The following is a 21,785-nucleotide window of genomic DNA, read 5'->3' as shown; positions in this document are numbered from 1 at the left end:
GACCAGAAAGGAATTAAATGTGGCTCTAGAGGAGGATACTTTAAAAAGGAAAAAAAAAAAAAAAAAAATCACATCCCAGGCTCACTCTTTGCAGGTGACTTCTGGAGCACAAGGCACCCAGCTCACTGGGTTCTAGCTGCACGATTCCCCAGGTGCAGCCTTTCACCTGTTCAGTCAGTACCTGCCCACAGAGCCGCCCCGATGCACCTGGTCCTGTTCCGGGCACAGGGCTACCCCAGGGAACACAACAGACAAGGCTCTGTGCTCCTGTGTGGGGAGGGGGGCAATCAGGCGGGCCGGGGAGGGAGACCTAGAACAACCTCGACTGTGAATGGAGTGTGGCTGCGAGGGCGACGTCAGGCAGGGCAGGAGGCCCTACGGTCAGTGGTCAGTGCAGAGCATGCTCGGTGAGGCTTTCAGGGCCGCCCCACCCGCGGGGAGGAGGGGGCGCCTGACCAGCCACTCCCTGGGAGCAGAATGCCTGGGGCAGGGGGCGGCCAAGCACCCGGTATGTTTACGGGAGACTGAGGCAGGAGTGGGAAGTGAGGGGGGCAGTGGAGGGCCGTAAGCAACAGGGCCGCTCCTGGGCACACCCACTTCCCACGGGGTCCAGGCACGGATGCGGCCGTGTGCGCAGCAGAAAAGACGTGGGCACCTGCCCCCTTGCCCTAAAGATGACAAACCAGGCTTCTTTATCAGCTCGGCGTCCGAGAGGCCTCCAGCCATCCCGCCACGCGTTCTCGCGCCTGGTGGAGACAGCAGGTGCTTCTCAGGGACCTTCCAACGGGAGGCTTTCTCGGGGGCTTGAGGTTCCGACGCCACGGAAACACCCAACTGCTTTTGAAAACAAACCCACCGGCACGGTTTTCCCCGCTAGTCAGAGGAAGAGCAGCACAATAGATGTCTTATGAGACCTTTTAAATTTGGGGTATTTTTGGGCTCAGGAAGTGCATGCGACATTTAATTTTATAAGTATAAAAAAAGTGGCATCTTGAGGGAATAATTTATTCATTTTCCCCTCTCTTTGTCTTACTTCCTGTTTTATTTTTAGCCCGTGGAATAGGCCTGACCTGACCGTTTCCCTTTGAGAAATCAAGACTAACTCCGATTCAGGTCTCTTTCTCCGACAATGGCCTGTGCCACCTCAATAGATGTTCTAGAACATTCCCTGGCAAGGTCCCTTAGAGGGATTTCTTCAAAGAACATCTTGTCCTGTCTTCTTGCCTTACAGACTTGGGTTTCACAACACTTAAGGAAAAGAAGTATTTTTGAAAGGTGCAGGCATCTTTTAAAAAAAAAAAAAAAAGGAAAACAGTAAAAAACGAAGTAAAAAAGAAAACCGAAAACGAGGTTGAAATCCGTAATTCTTCAACACTCTAGTATAACGTCCCTCCAGGTGCAGCGACAGGTCGAGGCGAGGCCGTGGGGCCCCCGACCGCGTTTCCGCCGGCCTGGTCTCCCCCTCCACCCGCAGCTCCGCGTCTGCTCACAGCTGCGCCTCTCCCTGCGATCGGCGTGAGGCGCAAACCTTTAGGAAAGAACCAGCGTAACAGACGTCCCGTCACCGCGGCCTCACGAGTGTCCGGTCCGCTCCAGTCCCCCGCGCAGCTCCCGGCCGCACCCGGAGAGGACGCCGGTCCTGCGAGGAGGCCACACGCCGCGGCGCCCTGCAGGCCCGGGCCTAACTGCTCATCCTTCCCACCCCCGACCCTCCCACCTCGGGGCCACCGACCCAGGCGCCCGGCAGGGAAAGCTCGGAGGCCCCAGCGCCTGTAACCGAACCACCTTGTACCTCCGGCATCACCCGCGGCCCGAGCGAAAGCGCAACCACCATTCAGGCTTCCCAGGAAGCAAGGCTGCGAGCAGTTAACATGGGCCTAGGAGTGGAACCTTCCAGAAGCCCACACTCACTCCACCCCCTGGGCACTGGGGCTTCTGGGACACCCTGGAAATGAGAGGTGTGAGGACCGGGAGGACCCCTCGGGTGAGGAACACCCTCCGTGATAACAGTCGTGTCCGGTTCACTGGGGGGGGGGGGCTACGCTCAAGCGTGAACGAAGTCCCACAAACGGCCGTGAGGAGCCTGCGGCGTCCACCCGGCACCCAGGCTCCCTGGTTCAGCTGCTGTCGCCTCTGGCCCTTCCCGACAAATGCTCCGCAGGTGCGCAGGGACGCAGGGGAAGGGCTGCCCAGGGCCTCGCTCCGCAAACGCCAGCGGCCCCGGGGGGGAGGCGGGCGTGTCCTCCTTCGGCTGCTCCAAGGAGGGGAGCAGAGGCGCTGCTGGCGCCCAGCCACGCCCTCGGGGACAGCCACGCTCTACGGAGGTGCGACAGACACAGGAAGGCCGCCGCTCACCAGGGCGCGCCGATGCCAGGGCTGCGTGGTCCCAACCGCCCACTCCAGCTCCAGGACCGAAACCACGGCTGCACGAGGCGACAACCGCGTCACACAAGCCCGCCGGCCGGAGCGACACAGGCCCTGCTCCCCAGCACGGCGAGCCCACGGGGAAGCGCGCTCGGCCTGAGACACAGACCCCCTGACTCAGACAGCTGGCGAGGCATGGCTGCCAAAGGCTCGCTCCACCACGGGGAGCCCCCCCCCCCAGGGACCCCCCACCCCCACCCATGAAGAGGGCTGACAAGTGTCAGGACAGCCCCGCAGCAGAACAGAAGCACGGGCGCCGCCCTGTGCCACGACGACCAGCAGAGGGCGCCCCGGGCCCAGAGAACCTGATGGTCCACTGGGAGGTGGACTCCACCTGCTGCCGGGCCTGGCGCGGAGGCCCCCGTTACGGTGCGCGGAAAGGGGAGCGGCGGCCCCCGACGCCGACACTGTACAGCCAGGACGCGGAGAGGATGCTTTCCATCGACTCCATGCCACTTCCCGATCTCACAAGACACACACGCGCCCCCCGCCCCCATCCTGGGGCTTCTCCACGCAGATTCCCCGCAGGGCAGCGGGTTCTGTGCCTGAGCTCGTGCTCTGCGCACCAGACCCGGGACCAGGCGCACGGCCGGCCGTTCCTGCTTCTTCAACGCAGCTGGTTTCTCATTCAGAAAGGTCTCCCATCCGGGGATCCCTGGGTGGCGCGGCGGTTTGGCGCCTGCCTTTGGCCCAGGGCGCGATCCTGGAGACCCGGGATCGAATCCCACATCGGGCTCCCGGTGCATGGAGCCTGCTTCTCCCTCTGCCTGTGTCTCTGCGCCTCTCTCTCTCTCTCTGTGACTATCATAAATAAATAAAAAATTTAAAAAAAAAAAAGAAAGGTCTCCCATCCGGGCATGGCAAGGCAGACAGACGCGGACGGTATGGACGGATACGGCGTGTGAACCCCCACAACAGAAATGAAGGCACAATCCAGTTTTTCTGGACAGGATTCCTTTCTAAGGCACCCATACTGCTGACAAAGCAGTTTTTAAAAGTAACCTGCCTGCGGTTTTTAAAAACTTTCTACGTGGCTTCCTAAGACCCAGACGGGAGACACCAGTGTATCAGAGAATCGGATCGAGGACAAGGACTTCAGGGATGTCGCTTTGCAAGAGGCCAAGTTTTAAGAAGCCCAGCAGAAAGCAGGAAACGTGCTCATACAGGATAATCCCAGGCTCTGAGGCACCTGCTAGGTGAAGGATTATATACAGATCATAACACAGGACAGGGAAATAAAAGCAAACTCTGCCCTAAGAAATCAGCAAAATTTTAAAGATGTACCAAAGTTAAAATCAACCACCTTTTAAACTCCTTATGAATTATCTTACATAACAAAGAATGAAAGAATTAAGAGATCCTATTACAGAAAAAGAAAAAAAATAGATTTCTGTTTTCCCTAGAGCACGTGGGAAGGGGTTGTTTTACTCTGCGGGTGCTGACCATGCGACTTCTCCAGAGGATCGAACCAGGAAACCGGACAGTTTCAGGTTCATGGATTCTCATTGGAAACAGCCCTCGGTTGGAAATTATTTCTTCTTTAATCATTTTCAAATCCCTTCACACCAAACCTATGGCCCTGAGTCCACTTACTGCCCAACCGCCGGGGTCCTATACTCGGAGGCTGCGCAGCCGGCACTCACCCTGGGTCCCCACCAGAACCAGAGGGATCTCGCTCGTGTTCCGATAGTTGGCCATCCGACTGTAGTAGTGGTAAACGGTCTGGAAGCTTATCTCATCCTCCAGGCTGAAGACAAATATCACAGCGTCCACCCACATGGCAAACTAGGGCGAAAAGAGAGAGGAGAGAAGGAGCTGAGTGACAATCGTCGGAGAGAAGGGTGGGGACAGCGTCTTCGGGAGCACAGGACGCGTGGTCGGCCGTCCCCTGCGCAGGATGGGTCCGATGCCTGCCTTCGGCTGTCACACGTGGCTGTGGCGTCACTCACGTCCTCCTCATTGCACACCTGGAATGGGACCTTCACCCCCTTCCCTCCCGGGCCACCCCGGTCTCCTCAGGACACAACCTGGGACGTGCTTCCCTACAGGAATGTCCCCCCTCGGCCCCAATCCAGCCAGCGGCAGTGCTCCACACGCAGGGCAAAGCCGGCCTCGTAAAATTGGAAGACAGGCCCTGACAGCGATCCCGAAGCTTTGCATTTCACACGGACCCCCTTCCACGGAGCGTCCAGGAGCCCTGCTGGACCCCGGCATTGGGGGCGGGGGCGCTCCTCTTCTGGGCTCCCATGGCCTCCACCCAGGCTGTGGTCCACCTTTGGGCTACAAGAGGAGGCTTTTTTTTTTTTTTTCCTAAAGATTTATTTATTTATTCATTCAGAGAGAGCGAGAGAGAGGCAGAGACACAGGCAGAGGGAGAAGCAGGCTCCATGCAGGAAGCCCGATGTGGGACTCGATCCCGGGTCTCCAGGATCACACCCTGGGCTGCAGGCAGCGCCAAACCGCTGCGCCACCGGGGCTGCCCAAGAGGAGATTTTTGTACTAGAAAGATCACCTGCCACTGAATTCTTTTTTTTTTTTTTTTTAAGTCATCTCTACACCCATCCTGGGGCTTGAACTCCCAACCCTGAGATCAAGGGTCGCACACTCCACCAAGTGAATCAGCCAGGCGTCCTGCCAACGAGTTCTTAAAGGCCTCTCTGAGGATGTTATTACTTACGGTCCAAGAAATTTACATAGCTACTTAACAAAATTAGCAAAAGTCAGGGAGAAACATTAAAATCCCACAACAGGGCAGCCCCGGTGGCGCAGCGGTTTAGCGCCGCCTGCAGCCCGGGGTGTGATCCTAGAGACCCGGGATTGAGTCCCACGTCGGGCTCCCTGCATGGAGCCTGCTTCTCCCTCTGCCTGGGTCTCTGCCTCTCTGCCTCTCTCTCTCTCTCTCTCTCTGCATCTCGATGAATAAATAAAATCTTTAAAAAAAAGGGATCCCTGGGTGGCGCAGCGGTTTGGCGCCTGCCTTTGGCCCAGGGCACGATCCTGGAGACCCGGGATCAAATCCCACGTCGAGCTCCCGGTGCATGGAGCCTGCTTCTCCCTCTGCCTGTGTCTCTGCTTCTCTCTCTGTGTGTGTGACTATCATAAATAAATAAAAATTTAAAAAAAAAAAAAATCTTTAAAAAAAATAAAAAATAAAATAAAATCCCACAACAACCTGACTCGTGCCATCCTGTCCTTGTCTTACCTGCATCCAGGTGAACCTCCATCACATCTACTTTTGGGGGCAACTGTACGGCCAGTACGTACCATCTCATTTGACACTCCTAAGCACCCTGTAAGGCTGGACCTTGGGAGTGCCTGGAGGGCCCTGGAAGCTCGGCCGCCCCCCAGAGTCCCACAGCAGAATCAGAGCAGCTCAGCCGGGCACCCGGAGACCCTCCTCTTTCCAAGTGGAAACGAAAAGGTCAATAGTAACCGTCATCAGCATCATCCCGTTTACCTCCTCGGAGAAGCGGCGGTGCCCAGGTAAGGCTTTACCAGCCAGGCGTCAGCTCCGACATATCTGGGCGCATTTTGGGTGGGGTGAGCTCTGATGTCACGCGTGACGGGAGCTCAACGCGCAAGCCCAGGGGCAGGGGCAAGGGGCTTCGGGGCGAGCCTGTAGTACTCACCTGCGCCTCTGGAGGACCCCCCTCATCTCTAATCAGCAGCAGGTAGCTCTGGCCGTCCACCACGATCTCTTTCTTGAATCTGCCACCTGCCACACACAAAACGCCTCGTTACACGGGGAAGACGGGGTGCTAGGAGGGCAAACAGACGTGGGCTTCGCTTGTGGAAAAATACACCCTAGGCTGTCGCCCTGGAGGCCACTCTCTCAGTATTTAGGACCAGCAACCACTGGACTTTAAAAGCAGTACTGAACTCAGACTTTTAAGTATTTGTCGTTAAGGACCCGTGTTCACTTCTGGTGAGAGTCCACAGCCTCCCACGCAACGCCAGGGGCGCCCGTGGCTGAGAAGGGCAGGATTCTAACACAGGCTTTGTTTGTAAATGCGGGAGTTCTCTCCCACTGCGAACACGTTGAGGCAGAGTTCAGAAACAGAGAGCGCTGAAATGATCATTCTCTTGTTGGGCTCACGAGACTGCAACCCATTTTTCGTGTTTAACAGGTGCCTAGTCTACGACATTTTGATAAAATTCGAGGGCCGCGAACCTGTATTCTCCTCAAGAGAAACCCAGTTTTTGAAGGGAACACACAGAACATCATGGGGATGGTGTTTCCGTATTCACGGGGCACGAGTACGGGGGATGCTGAGCTACTACACACGTGTTAGACAGAACTACTGGATGGCATCTCCGCACAGGTGGAGACAGAGCGGGACAGCTGGCGGGGGGGGCGGGGGGGGGTTAGAGAGCGCGCCGTGTTAGCGAGAAACGTGTGTGCGTGTGTGTGTGTGTGCATCTGCGGGAAGGCGGCTGGCCCTCGACATCTCGGCCCTGCACACACCCAGGTGGCAGGGACGCGCCACCGGCCGGAGCCTCTCTCCTCGGGAGCGCCCGGACCACGCTGCTCTCGGACACGGGAAGCAGGTCCACTTCGGGTCCCTCCGCCATCTCCAAAGCCAAACCACCTTTCGAGAGCCTGGGCTCTGCGTCCACCCGCTCCAGCTAACCCTCACCAGGATCCCAAATCGTGCGGGAGAGACGAACACATCAGCGCCTGCTCTCACTCTCACAGTCCCTGGCCTTCCAGAAACAGCACCTAAACCCCACGTACCCGCACCCCGGAGAACCACGCCGGGAGAGCATCCCCAGCCGCTGCGTCGTGCACTGCGGCAGGCGGGGGGGGGCGGGGTGACACAACCTATCCAAGCGGGCACGCGTGTGCACACACACAGATGCTCATGCACAGAGGTGCACACACTCCCGCTCTCCACTCCTTCCTGGGCACGTGAAACACACTTGTTCTAGTTGGTGTCCCGTCTGTTCAACCACAAAACCTGAAGAAAACTTTCCAAGATTCACACAAAACCGAGAAAACTTTTGTTCTGATTGATCCCTTGCATGGCGGGCACAGCTATCACAAGGCAGGGGGCAGAGAACGGCCATGGGGGGGGGGGGGGCGTGTAACAGGTGTGTGTGCCCGCTGGATCCAGACAAGCGGAGGTGTGCTTTCTGCACCTCTAGGAAGACTGGCAGACGACTCAGGGGCCCCGAATCACAGAGTCCTCGTAGGTAAAAAAAAAAAAACCACGGCACCCTTTGCCAGCTGGGCCGTCGTGATTATAAAATGAGCTGGGAAACACCCAGCACCCAGCAGAAGCCCCAAGCCCCAGTGTGTCTCAGCCACGAGACTCCGACGCTGGGCCGGCTGCCTGGGCTGGGCGGGTCCCGGCGCTGCCACACACGCCACCTGGGGGGCTTCACCTTCCTTATTCACCTCTCTGTACCGCAGGGTCCCCAGCTGTAAAACGGGACCCCCACCACCCGGGAGCAGGTGCCCACCCACAGGGCAGCAGCGCTGGCGAGCATTACTAGCATGTTTCAAAATTTCTGCCAAGAGTTTTCACTTGCTTTTAGAAAACATATATCTAACGTTTAACAGACCTACTTACAATAGAAAAATCTGCCTATGTTGCAACAATAACCAGTATCATTTATTTTTTAAGACCTTTAAAAAAAGAGATGCTGGAAACCTACAATCTCTTGGCCAGAATGAACGGAATTCAACCTTTCATGAAAAACAAAAAAAAAAAAACAATGTTAGATGGGAAATCTATTTCTTACTTTGGAGAAAACCTTTCCCTTCCCATCTCGTTCCTGGAGATCTGACGGGTCACACTGAGGGGGACAAGGGGAAAGCCACAGGAATTTGTGTACAAGTTCACAAATCTTTCCTCTGATTCCCGGTAGGTCAGTCTAGGCACCTGAAGGAGGGTGACAGGCACTACAGAGCAGCCCGAGGTAGCAGAGCGCCCCAGACCAAGTCCGTGGACAGCAGATCTAATGCAGACTTTTAAAGCTCTCACATCACAGGAAAATACTTGTGCTCTGAGTTAAGTGATTTCAAAGTAGTTCCCGTGATATCACATCAGCTGGGCCCTCCAGTGGCAGCGACTGGTCTGGGCAGTACCCAGAAAACATCCTTTTAGCAACAGAGTCCTGTCTGTGCTCAGGAGAAAGTGAGGAAGGGAGTTTCTCAGTGGGCACAAGGGCTGATCTCTGGGGCCTTTCAGTGGCGGCACAGGAGGCGTGAGGATCCAGCAGGTACTTAGAAAAACCTCGATAATCATTAAGCATCCCCTGATCTGTCAAGTAGCTAATTATCACATCCCAAAGAGCAGCATTACTCTCACGCGGTGTCCCACTATTACCTCTGTTATGGGTCGAACTGTCCTCTCCCCCACCCCAAATTCATATGCTGAGGTCCAAATAAGATCAGAACATGACTTTATTTTCAAATAAAATCAATGCAGATGTGATCAGTTAAGACGAGTTCATACTAGGGTACGATGGGCCCCTTATCCAGTGACTGGTGTCCTTAGACAAGGAGAAATTTTGGTGAAGATAAAAGCAGGAGCTTTACAAGCCAAGAAGCCCCAAAGATGACCTCCAAACCATGAGAAGCCAGGAGAGGCCTGCAACAGACCCTCCCTCACAGGCCCAGGAGGAATCAAGCCCACCAACACCGTGACCTTGGGCTTCTGGGCTTCAGAAGGTGGGAGCATCAACCGGCGTGGTGTGGAGCGCCGCTGATCTGTGGCCCTTCGTTACCGCCGCCCTCGCGAACTGATACAACCTCCAGAGCCTCACGCTACACCTTCACCCACAGTGAGCTCACGCACGCTCTCACACTCTCTCCCGCCCGCCTAGCTTATCCCTATAACATTTCAAAACCCCCTGTATTCCCTCCATCCTGTTTGTTGAAATCATCCAGGCTTCCCGGGGAGGTTTCTGCAGGAGTTTCCTGCTGCCTCACCCCTGCAGGCCCACGCCACAGCACTCCACAGCCCGCAGGTCTGACCGGGAGTCCACCCTCTTCCTCTGCACCCTGGGACCCTGCCTCTCCGCCGGCTGGCCCTGCACCCCCAGCAGCTCCCGGATGTGCCAGCAGCTGAGGGCATGCTGGCCACACGCACCAGGTTCCTCACTGGACTTTTTTCTTTTTACTATAGTTTTTCATCTTTACTTTGGCAAAGGATGAAAATCATTTTTGAGTTTAAATTAGCCTTTGTATAGCACATTATTGCTCTTCTCCGTAAGAAAGAGGAGGGGCATCGTCCTAGCATCTGCTGAAGCTGCAGCTGGGCTCTGGTGCTTCCCGTGGCTGCAAGCTGGCCTGGGGATGGTCAGCGATCACAAGCCGTGGCTCAGGCTAGGACACACACCAGGGACTGGGTCTCCTACACTCAGCGTGCAGACATTCTTGGCTGTGAAAACCTTACTAACACTTGCCTAAAATGTTCTTCTCCATACAGCCCCAAGATAAGATAAAATGTCTGCAAATTTCATTGTATCATAATTATTTAAGACAAGTGGAATGAGAGGGATACACTGAGAAAGGCTATGAATTCATTTCTCCCTAAGAGAATTAAAAAAAAATTAATCATGAATGTGCCAGAGATGTTTTGAAGTTAATTTTGCCCTTTAAAGTTTGACGAAAATACCAAAGTCCATAACTTATTAACAAGGAGGTCGTGGAGAAGCTTTGTACTGTGACATTTAAAAAGAATTTTGGGCCACGTTACTTTTTCGCTGGGAAATAAGTCTCATCGGTAATGTATTAGTTTACAAAATTTAACTGAGTCAGATTTCATTTTCTCTGCCAATTTTTGTTTAAACTTACGTTGTTTAAAAATAAAAACAAAAAACAAAAAACACCCAACAGTAACAACTATAAAAATGCAGCAGCAGGAGGACTAATGCGTGGTGCCCACCAAGTGGTTCCACGGGTGAAAGACTCGGGGTTAGGACTCGGCCAAGATGAGGTTGGACATGGTACTTCCTCAAGCAGGCCGTGGTCTCTAATGACTTCATTTCACCCAGATCTAAGTAAAATAACAAAGGAAGATCGGGAAAGAAGTCAAAGTTCCAGGTTAGGACGGCAGATCGGACTTCACTGTGGCTGCATTTCCTTTCCTTTATTCCTAATAAAACAAAGGGGGAAAGAGTAAGCAGCAGGAGGAAGATAATTCACCCTCCACTGAGAGAAAGAGCGAAGCTTCACAGAATAAAACCTCAAAAACAGTGGCCTTCGGATAAAAAGGAAGACTCCAGGGCTGGGCAGGCCCCTAATCCCACCCCCGGAGTGAACAACAGCCCCCGACGGGCAGGGAAAAATGGAAGAGGCAGCACAGCCTTATCCTTGGCCCTCTGCAGGCAAGGAGGACGCCAGAATGGAAGGGGGGCCCCGTGGGGAATACAGTACAGATTCCAACCCCCGCCCCGCGAGTGAAGGGAACCCCATAGTTGGACATGTGCAAATTTACAGGAAAGGCAGGGCCCGGTCTGTGACTAAGAGCAGAACCCTGTGGTTCGGAGGCGGCTCCCTCAGGGCGCGGAGGAGAGGGATGGGCATTTATACTGTAACTCCCCAGGCACATAGCATCCAGCCTCAGGTCCCGCGGCCCAAGCGTTCCCACCTTTTTTTTTTTTTTTTTTTTTAATTCATGAGAGACACAGAGACACACAGAGAGAGGCAGAGACTCAGGCAGAGGAGAAGCAGGCTCCATGCAGGGAACCCGACGTAGGACTCGATCTCGGGTCTCCAGGATCACGCCCTGGGCTGAAGGCGGCACTAAACTGCTGGGCCACCCGGGCTGCCCCATTCCTGGCCTTCTCGACAGCCCAGCCGTGTCTGTGTCCCATGGGAACCCCAGAGCAGGGGCAGGACAGCACCCGTCCCAGCAGCGAGAGGGTCCCTGGAGGAATGGGAAGGACAGCAGATACCACAGGAGGTGGGAGGGAGACAGGCAGGGAGCACACAAAACGCAGGAGCCAATGCGTTAGAAAACAACTCAAAAAGCAGAAGGAAATCCCTGATGATCGTTTCCCTCTCTAATGCATGTTAATAGTAGGCTTTCGAAACAACGAGAATGCCAGGGAGGAGAATCTCAAATAGGAGGTGAGGTGGAAACCCCTAGAATGGAGAACCACAGCGACATTTTGGAACAAATGAGTAAAATTCGAAAAAACGTAAGGAAGAGAAGAGACAGTGCTCAAAGCTGCGAGTCTGACACAGAGGGACGGCTTGAAACAAACAGCTGGTGAGATGAGAACAATGGAGGTAAACTGAGGCAGAAGTGAGCGGACAGGACAGACCCACCTGAGAGAAGAATAAACAGGGTCGCTGACAACAAACTCCCCCCCCCCACCCCCAAGAACTACAAGACTCTTGGGAGATAAAAATACAAAGGAATTTTCCAGAAATGCAGAGAGATCTGAATCTGCAGATCAGAAGACCGCAAGATGTTCCAGGAAAATGTGACACAGACTCTCATCATCACTTTAAAGAAGAGAAAACAGAGGCGCTGGAGGAAGACTCTTCCTGCCAGCAAAGGTGCGGCGGCCTCTTATCAAGCAGCAGGGCTTCAAAGCTACTCAAAAGGACTTCCCTTCAGCGAGGCTTCAAGGCTTTTTAAAAATGGATGATTTAAGCATTTTTATGTATACATAACGGGCCGTGGAACTGAATCCTAGTTAACAAGGAACAAGTACGTGATCCGCTCCACGAGACCAAGAACAATGCGGATCTGGCTGTGTCGGTAAACTCCTATGTAAACGCAGAAACCCACCTTCTGGAATGTTAGCGGCGTGGCGGCTTTTAACCTGGCCTTTTCAAAACCCTGTCCTGCATGTGTCTGCACCTGGAGTCTACACGGACAAGCACCTTGCTTGGGGACGTGTCCTATGTTCTCACGACCAACAAGCCGGGCATGTGTGCAGACTGTGGTCTAGAAGTCGGTTGAGCAACACCAAGTAGTTCACTAGCTGACTCTGGGGTAAGTCGCGGCACGTTCAGTGCTTACTGTGACCTGGGGGGCCTCTGTCTAAACAATCTGTGGGCTGAGAGCAGCTGCTTTCATTAATTCAACACCAGACGTAAAAGCCCAACCATTCCTCCTACTTGGGTACTTGGGGTCTGTTTAGTGGAAGGGCCCCTCGAAACAGCAAACGGGTTGGTGCTTTTTTTTGTTTTTTTTTTCCAAGTGTCACTCATGCAGCTCAGGTTTTCTTGACCCCAAGCCAACAAAACCTAAATTAACTGGATGGAAAGGCAGACGTCACGCTGGAACCGGGGGAACCTCGGGCTCTGTTCTGCGTTAAGAGGAGCTTCACTGCCGCCTCCGGGGAGCAGCAAGTGCCACTGGCGGAGCCGTGATGCCCCAGAGGCCGGCCCAGGGGCTCAGGGACAACAGGATATTGCTGCTCAAACAGAAGCTGGAAAACTAAACGTTTCAGGAAGTGGTTTGTTGCTCAACAGTCAGGATTTCCTCACAGCTTAGCTTCCAAGAGCTTTGAGGAATACATAAACCTGGAGGTTTAATACATGAAACCTATGGAGAGTTCTCTCCTTCAAACCATCTCTTTTGAAGACTAAAATAAACACAGCAACTCTGGGCAGGTGTGAGGGTTGGATTATCCAGGCCAATCTCCAATTTTCAACATCCAGCGACAGACCTAGTATCACTCTCATTAAGTGATACTTAATGAGCTTCTCCCCGCCCCCAAAAAAACACTACCTAAAATTGCTTTAAAACACTATTATCCCCCCCAAAAGTTATCTGTAATTAGAACTGCAGCTCAACTTTTGCAAAGAATAAGATGTGCTCTGGGTTGTCATGGACTCCAGAAGGCAGGCGGGGGGGGGGGGGGGGGTGGAAGAGAGCTCAAGGGTCTCCAGGACTCCCCACCTGGGAATAAGGGGTCCGCCCTCTGGAAAGAGGCCTCTGCATGAGAGTGATTTCCCTCCTACCTGCCCTCACCGCACGCTCCTGAGTGTAATGCTGACCACCCAGGCCTCTTCCAGCAGGTCCCCCCTCTGGGATCACGAGCCAAGGCCAACCCTGGCACTTGACCGGCCCTTTGGCTCAGAGCCCCCAGACCTACTCCGTCTGCCCTGGCCCCACACACTCGGGATTTTCCTGCAAAGCTGTTTGGGAAGCTAGAATCCAAAGCCCCAAAGCTCACTTATGTGCCTCCACATAACTCAGGATGTTCCCCAATAACTTGGCAGCTGTTCCAGGGGTCAAACACCCTGCGGTGGACGGCATAGCCCGGCCCACAGTATGCACAGTGACCCGAGGTCTTCCCAAGCGCCCTGAGCCCGGCTGATGAGCTATAAAGTTGTGATGGTGGGTGGTGGTGCTTCCAGGCAGCAGCGAAGGGGAAGAGACGCAGAGTGGCCCACCCTGGGCCCCACGGGGCCCACACCCTGAGTGGTGCCCGTGCCTCCTGGGGCCTTCATTTCCTCGTGTGCAACCTCAGGTCATCAGAGCACCTGACTCACATCGCCACGGGGAGGGGGCATGAGCTAGTCCACGTCAGCTCCCCACGGGGTCCTTAAATGTCACAAGCTCCTCGCAAAAACCAGCAAGTAATTGCTACAGTTACGATGACGACTTTACTATTTCCAAATGCAAACTCACACTTGGAGGCAGAGTCTCAACCTGCAAATGCAGTGACAGGGGAGCACACCAAGGAGGGGGTAACCGGCCAGCGAAAGACAGCGCTCCCATTCCTACAGGAAAAACCAAGACTCTGCCTAATCCTTGGTCCCAATTCCACATGTTCTGGAAGATCCAGGAGAACAAGTCAAGACAGCTCAGGAAATTGGAAGTCTTCGGCAGTGCTTCTTAAATTGCTCCACGGGGAAGATTCTCTATATCTCTGCTGACAAGTCTGGTCTGGCTTCCATGGGAGCAAGTGATAAAGTAACCAAGGGACAGAATGTATCGGATTTGCACTCGGGTGATACCACTGGGTTCCTACTAGCAGCAGGCAAGAGCCTTGCTGGGAGTGAGCCTTTCCCAAGTGCTTCCTGCCAATTCCACCCTCCCTCCCGGCACTGGGTCCACCCAATCGTGGTCTTCGGAACCACCACTGGTGTTTAGCAAGCCCGGTCACACGCCACGCACGGCGCTGGCGCCGGGAACAGAGGCCACGAGGCAGAAGCTCTGCCCTAATGCAACTTGTGCTCAAGGGCAGCGGGCAGGACGGGAAATGGACAAGAGTCGGGCCTGGTATGGGATGGACGGCAGGGAAAGCTGGGCACCACCAGCCCCTACAGGCCCAGCCCCCAGGACCCATGAGCGGATGGGGTGGGCGGTCCTGAATCTGCATTCTACAGAAAACAGTCCTATATAATGGTGGACCCTGCTCTGTAAAATCTGACTTACAACCAAATCTGTAAACTGTTTATTGAAACTGTTCCAATGCCCACCGCTGTGGTTGTACTTGAACATTCCAGTACCTACGGCTGCCCCCGAAATAGCTTGCGTGGTGAACTTAGTGAAATACAGTCTTGCACATTTGTTCCTTTGCGGGGAAAACATACTTGTGGTTATTTTTAATATTCTGCACATTTATTTTAAGCATCAAAAAAGGTAAACTTACAAAGAGTTTTATAGCTTGGGGCACAGGAGCCAAGCTCTTCGCCCAGAATATTTAAAAACAAGGCTTCCTTGACCAGTGACACTACCCGTGGCCTGACACGTGTGTCACGGGCCGGAGTGCGAGAGCGTGAGGGGGAGCCTGTCGGCAGCGAGCAACAAACAGAAGCTGGATGGTGGGCTAGTCAGCTACCAGCACGCAGGCAAATGGTCTCTCAGTCCCTCAGATTTATTGTTCTCAACTGGTGCAGTCCATGTGAAAATAACTTTCCGTTAAAAAAATAATCTGGTGCATAAACCCTATTTTTAAATATGCAATCCTAGAATCAAATATGGAAAGTAAAAGGCTTTCAGAATTGCTCACTCACGGGGCGCCTGGGTGCCTCAGCCGGGTTACGTGTCCAACTCTTGATTTTTGCCTAAGTCGTGATCTTGGGGTCGTAGGATAGAGCCCCACGTCCGGCTCCACGGTGAGTGCACAGTCTGCTGGAGAAATCTCCCTCTCCCTCTGGCCCTCTACCTCTCACTCTCTCTCAAAGAAAGAAAAGAACGGCTCACTCACTTTCTCTGAATATCAATCAGATGTCTGCTTCAAGAAATCATAAAAGGCTGCTCACTGTTAGTCAAATCCAACGATACATCGTAATGAGTTGATGTTTCTACACACCGTGGAGCAAACGATGACCAAAGGGCCAGATAATAAATAGCTTAGGCACCGGGAGCCATGTTCTTCTTTTCTGTTGGGTTTTTATGGGCCTATTTATTTTTATAAACGTTTAAAAACGCACGCCTCTTCCAGCTCACGGGCAGTCACAGCCTGAGCAGGCGAGCCGGGCTCCGCTCTGACGTCTCCTATGCCGATGTGCAGATTGATATTTTCCACCATCTCTCTGGAGACTCTGTGGAACTGTTACAGTCCTATGGAAACGCTGTATTTACTTCAGTGGAAGGCGTCCAGGAGGTTCTGTCTCCAGCCTAGAGGGAGCTCTGGTCCGGGAGAGCGCCCGATGCCAGCGCTGAGCGGGCCCCAGGGGCCGTCCCCACAGGTGTGCGAGTGCATGTGTACACGTGCGTGCCTGTGTCACCGCCTCTCAAGCTGACCCGGCAAGGCCCAGGAAGCTCCTGCTACCTGGAACGAGACGGGGCTGCCTCGGACCCCGGCGCACAGCCAGGCCCCTGCCCAAGCCGGACGGCGCACCAGGGCCCAGCGCCTGGACGGCACCAACGCACCCTGTGGCCGGAGCTAATGAACGGCTCCGGAGGGCTTGGAGGTCACGGGGACCCCGCGCTCCCTTCTATCAGCACGTGAATCAGTTCCAACCTCCAGAGGCTGTCGGCGGACTCCTCCCGCTTGTCCCTACCTCCCTCTCCAAAGCCAGGCTCATGCAAAAGCCTGTCAGCAGCCCGGGTGCGGCCTCCCCAACACCCTTCAGAGCGCTCCTATGTCAGCCAGCCACCAGCAGCCCCCACGAGGGCCTCTTTCCCACCTGGGCTGCCAGGGACGGGCCCAGAGTGACCGGCCTGACCCCTACCAGGCGGCGCATCCACCGCACCTGGGCTCTGTCTCTCCCACGCTTCCCCCACGCTTGTTAGGGGCGCCAGACCTCCCTTCCTCACTCAGCCTGAACCCGCTCCCCCACCTCTCGGAGCACAGAGGCAGGAACAGGCCGCAAGGTGGCTTGTGTGCCGCCCCCCACCCCGCCTTCCGCTCTCTCCACGCCATCCACACACTCAAGTGGCCCTCAAAGAGCAAGTGCGATTTTTTTTCTTTTGCCTGTGATGTTATTTTTTAAAATTGGCAAAACAGTTAACAAAATAAAACGGGGCGGCGGGGGGGGGGGTGCTCGGGAAAGGGTGACGAATGCCGGCCACACACGCTGCTCCTCAGGACCCCATGAAGAGAAGACCCAAGCAGCTTCCAGATCCAGGGTAGGTGCCATCTACTTATGGCCCTTCATACTCCTCTTGTACTAGAGCCTGCCTCAGAGTCTCCCAACACACTGCCTCCAGGAAGCCAGCCGGGATGGACAAAACACTACGCCAAAGCTGAATGGTTTCCACGTCTGGCCTGGGTTGATCATCAGTGAAGTCATTTGAACCATATGAAACCGTCCCCCGTAGCAGATCACCGGGAGATCGGCATTGCGCGCAGGTGCGCACACACAGCTGGGCTCGATGGAGCGAGTGGCTGGTCCCTACAGAGGCCCTGCCCTGACTCCAGCAGGAAGAGGTGACCCGGAGGGGCGCTCAAGGGCACTTTCGTTATACCACCGATCCTCTCCTGTAGTTCTGGCACTTGGCCCCCGTTGCCCGCTGCTGTTACCTCCCTCATCACCACGTCCTGGCCCTTGGAGCTTGCCAGGACGCCAAAGGGGAGCTCGCACTTGGGAGCTCTAAGATCAAGCAAGCATGGTCTCGCAGGGTAGAACATTTTCTTCAGACAACGTCAACCGCTCCGTCTCTAATCAGCCGTAACTGAAATGTGAGCTCCATCCATTCAAATTAATACCGGGCCTCCTCCAGAATGTAAAGCTCTCCACCTTGACCCATAGCCAGGCAGGGAGCTTCTCCCAACCCCTGCCTTCCCCCACCTCCTCTGTGCACCAGACACGGGCCCCTCACCCCCTTCTCCTCTGCTCACCCCAAGGCTGGCCTCAGCCCAGCATCTCTCCCTTTCTGTACTGCCTTCCACGGAAAGCCTCTCAACCTCGGTGGGCAGATCGCCTTAGCTAAGGATGTGACAAGTGTCTGGTCTCTCCCACTTCCGAGAACCAATAAGACAACTGAGGGGGAAGGAGGGGAGGGGAGTTAAGACAACAGCAGGGAAGGGGATGCAGAGAAACGGCTTTGTGAGCTGATACTTTAAGATCCAAGCAAATGCGGAACATTCCCAAGTCGGCTGTCCTTGAAAATCAAGAAGGGAAAAAAATGCCTGAAACACTTGAGGTCTGAAGCCAAAGCCAAAGTGACGGTAGGAGTCATAGTGGTTTGCCAGGGGGAGCACTGGGGGGAGTTCAAACTGTGCCCGGGCCGCTGCCACACTGAACACCCAGACAACGGGTCTGTTAGTGGGGACAGAGCTCTGCATTACGAGCGTCCTGTCGGTCACCATACAGAAAAAGCATGGGACTCAGCAAGGTGACCAGAGCCGTGTGGGATCTTCTGCTGGAGCCACTGAGAGAATCAGCTCTCCTCCCCGTGTCCCAGGGATACTGAAGGTCACATGGTTGTGAGGCCACCAACAGAATGCTGGCCACCCTCTGGGGAGACACAGCTGAACACGAAGCCCACCAGGGCAGGGAGTGGGGACAGACCATTCCTCGTGCGCTTGTGTGGATCGGCAGGGCCTTTCTAGAGCTGCATCTGTCCCCTTGGCCACTCCCAGGACACGAGCTAATAAATCCCTGCTCTTCTATTTAAGATCCTTGAAGTTGGTCATCTAGGATCCAGGCTAATACAATGACCACGCATCCTGTGGCTTCCAGATCAGAGCAGGCCGCTGCCTGGACCGGAGTCGGACTTGCTCTGCTGCCACTCGGACTCCCTGGGACGGGAGCCAGCTGCCAGCAGGAGGACAGCATCGAGGCCAGAGATGGGGACAGATGCAGCAATGGACCAGGGTGCTTTCACGCCGGCTGGGGGCCAGCTCTGGGGCATCCAATGATTACTATTTAATTTGCAACACAGACAGCATGCATTTAAAGCAAAAAAAACCAAAACCAAAACAAAAACAAAAAAAACCTTGGTATTAACATTTCTCTGGGAAAAAAAAATAATCTGCAATGGCAAAAGGTGAAACTTTCTGGACCCTCATCTCCCTTCTTCCTAGTAAAGAAAGGGTTTTGTAACAACCTGCGACATCCTGAGAGGTCTCAGGAAAGCCACAGCTGTGTCAACAGCGTGCACGGTGCTATTCGGGGGCTCTGCATCACACGGCCTAAGTGAGCACTTGCGGGCTGCAGGGGGATCCTGGAGCTCTCCCCCGCAGAAGCCAGCATGCCCTCTTCGGAGCGCTCACAGAGACCCGTTCAGCCAGGTGTGAATCACTGCCTTGAATCAGAGTTTTGGAAACACAAGGCTCTTCTCTCTGGAAGGTGCCCAGCTCTCAGTACGCCCTCGGTTTCTTGCTGAATTAATTATAACACCATGGGAAGATGTGTTCTGAGTTCCAAACGACCAACTCTGAAACACATTTTGTCCTGCCAGCTTGGTCGATGCCAAAAGCATGACGACCTCCTTATTCTTGTTTTACAGCTTGCTTTTCCCTGCTCAAAACAAAGTAATAATGTGCTTCTCTGTTATTCCTTGTGGCTCTAGTATTCATCTCAGTATCCCTCACCTGTTCCGGACGACACCCCCAACCCTCAACACGGCTTACATATGGGAGGACAGAATTAAAAGCAGGTGGAAGAGAGCGAGAGGTCAACGATACTTCCCCAGCCAGCGGTGGGCTCGAAAGGACTCGAGAGGGTCAAAGACTTGACTTGTGCCTGGTCTATTAAACCTACCTACCGGCAGGCTGCTCGTCCTCTCCAGGTTTACAGATAATCCTCATTAAAACATTATCAAGTACTCATAATCACTTTGTCACAAGTAACATGGCAAAATTATGTTGGAACATTTAAATGGCTAGATTTCAAAACTACTCAACTTTTATTAGAGTTTACAGATTTTTTTCATTGGGACATTAAACAGCACAAGAAGACGTGTTTAGAAATAAGCCCTAACATCTGTTGAGCAGTGGTAGCTGACAAAAATTTTTTTAAGTTTATTTGATTTGGAAAGGGTTTCGGGGGCTGACAGCTTAAATGCATTTCATGTGTCCCAGAAAATACGGCTAAGTGTTTACCACATGGTTTGTTTCTAAGCAACTAAGTAAACATTCACTAAAAAAAAAAAAAAAAAAAAAAAAAATCTCAGATACATGTGCTCCTGAGAACATATCTCCTGCCCCGAGACAGACACATCTGCTGGGCAACAGCAGCTGCAGGCAGAGTCCTGAGGACGGGAGGAGGGGAGGGACAGCCAGCTTGCAGGGACCTGACCGCCATCAGGCCGCCCTTGCTGCCAGGACCGGTGAGCACAGACCTTTCCACCCACACGTGACACGGGCAGCCAGGACCGGAGCACCCCGGCACCTTTCACCCTGTTTGGTTCCCACAGTTCCTTGAAAAAGTAGCTAAGAGCAGTTAATCTTATAATCACAGGAGGGAGGCTCCATGGACATTCTTAGGCTTGTCTCTACCGACCTTAAAATCTTCCACTGAGGGCAGCCCGGGAGGTTCAGTGGTTTGGCGCCGCCCTCAGCCCAGGGCCTGATCCTGGGGACCTGGGTTCGAGTCCCACATCGGGCTCCCTGCATGGAGCCCGCTTCTCCCTCTGCCTGTGTCTCTGCCTCTCTCATGAGTAAATAAATAAAATCTTAAAAAACAACAACTTCCACTCGGCCCAGAGGACAGCCGAATCTTGGCTTTGAGAGCTCGTGGGCCCTGCTCTGTCCACCACCCTGCTGGTGGCTGCTGGCCGTGAGCTCTTCCAGGCTCCAGGTCCTTCTGCACGAGCTGTCTGCGCAGCTCAGCAGGGCCCACGGCGTGAGAGAAGATGAGTAACGCGGGGACGTCACAGGCACAAGGTTTCAGAGCCGTGACCCGGTTTCTAAAGCTCAATGTCTCGAGGACACCACCGTCTACAACCTCCCAGGGCTCAGGGCAGGTGTCTGCCAAATTCCCACCGACGCCAGATGGCCTAGGTTCCTCTCTTTCCTCTTAATTTTCAAGGGGAGAGAGTTAAAAATCGTGAGGCGGTCACGGGGGGTCTGTGGTGGGGAAGGTGGGGTGCACAGTGAATAGCAGGCACACACACGAGGTGGACGCTCCCATTCTATGCCCAAACATCATCCACGATCCTAATTAGCAGCCGCTGGCAGGGCTCCGAGAGCAAAGGAGTCATTTTCACCTGCTTCTCTTCACGGAAAGTGAATGACAGCTGTGAAATCCCCATCAGAGGCGTGAAGGTCACAGGCAAGCTCGGCTAACCTGTGAAGTTCCAGCACACCAGCAGGGAGCACCACCTCCAGGAAGAGCTGGGGTGGGGGGCTCGTCGCTCCCGCTGCCCCCAAGTGGAACGGGGCCACTTAACCGCCACGTGTGTAACACACGTACATTCGTGGGGGCACGATTCCGTTCCCTAGATGTTCGCATCCTAGCCCAATACCTGCCATGTAACCTCATCTGGAAATGGGGTCTTTGCAGCTGTGACAAAGATTGAGGGAGCAGAGTGGGCCCCGAGTCAGTGACTGCCGTCCCCGTGGGGAGAGGGAAACCTGGACAGAGACACGAACGCTGGGGGCACAGACCACAGGGAGGGGGAGCCTACCTGCCAGGACGCACCCACACGTGCTCAGAGCCTCCAGGAAGAGCCAACCCCGCCGACACCTTCATCTCGGCCCTCGGGTCTCCAGCGGGGACAGTAAGGTGCTGGTGATGTCACCATGCAGCACGTGGTAATTTGTTATGGCCCTCGAGCTCACTCATTCACACACACGACAGAGTGCATACTTCCCTGCACAAACACCTCACTCCTTGCATTACTCTGATGGAATCACTGGCTCCCGGCTGAGTTACCCACTTTTGCACTAATCCACTAATTCAAAAACACACAATATTTAAATTCATCCCCAGGCGCCTGAGTGGCTCAGCGGTTTAGCACCGCCTTCAGCCCAGGGCCTGATCCTGGGGTCCCGGGATCGAGTCCCACATCGGGCCCCCTGCATGGAGCCTGCTTCTCCCTCTG

At 54.3% G+C, this 21,785-nt stretch overlaps 1 protein-coding gene and 1 long non-coding RNA gene across 23 annotated transcripts in view; one reads left to right on the top strand and one right to left on the bottom strand.

Annotated features, from left to right (window-relative positions):
- Positions 1-21,785, bottom strand: part of AGAP1 (ArfGAP with GTPase domain, ankyrin repeat and PH domain 1) — a 533,006-nt gene that overhangs the window by 321,396 nt on the left and 189,825 nt on the right. For 19 of the 20 annotated variants that reach the window (XR_007405993.1, XM_025463529.3, XM_049101379.1 and 16 more), the window contains 2 exons: positions 6,054-6,139; positions 4,068-4,209 (listed from right to left, as the gene is read on the bottom strand). Coding sequence is in view for 19 of the 20 variants with exons in the window: in XM_025463529.3 (XP_025319314.1) it covers positions 4,068-4,209; positions 6,054-6,139 (228 nt within the window). In the remaining variant the exon portion in view is untranslated. Of the gene's footprint in view, positions 1-683; positions 834-4,067; positions 4,210-6,053; positions 6,140-21,785 lie in introns of those variants that run through there. The other variant, XM_025463545.3, reaches the window with a different exon arrangement.
- LOC112669950 (uncharacterized) lies at positions 827-21,510 on the top strand. 3 transcript variants are annotated; one of them, XR_003142682.3, is made up of 3 exons: positions 827-2,161; positions 5,637-5,907; positions 19,311-21,510. It is a non-coding gene; the product is annotated as an uncharacterized LOC112669950 (long non-coding RNA). The 3 variants fall into 3 exon arrangements; XR_003142683.3 differs by lacking the exon at positions 19,311-21,510 and adding an exon at positions 6,552-6,755 and having other exon boundaries at positions 827-1,984; XR_003142681.3 differs by having other exon boundaries at positions 1,649-1,984; positions 19,311-21,509.

This window comes from Canis lupus, chromosome 25 (genome assembly GCF_003254725.2).
Source record: "Canis lupus dingo isolate Sandy chromosome 25, ASM325472v2, whole genome shotgun sequence".
NCBI classification, from domain to species: domain Eukaryota; kingdom Metazoa; phylum Chordata; class Mammalia; order Carnivora; family Canidae; genus Canis; species Canis lupus.
This window is presented reverse-complemented; position numbering and strand designations above follow the sequence as displayed.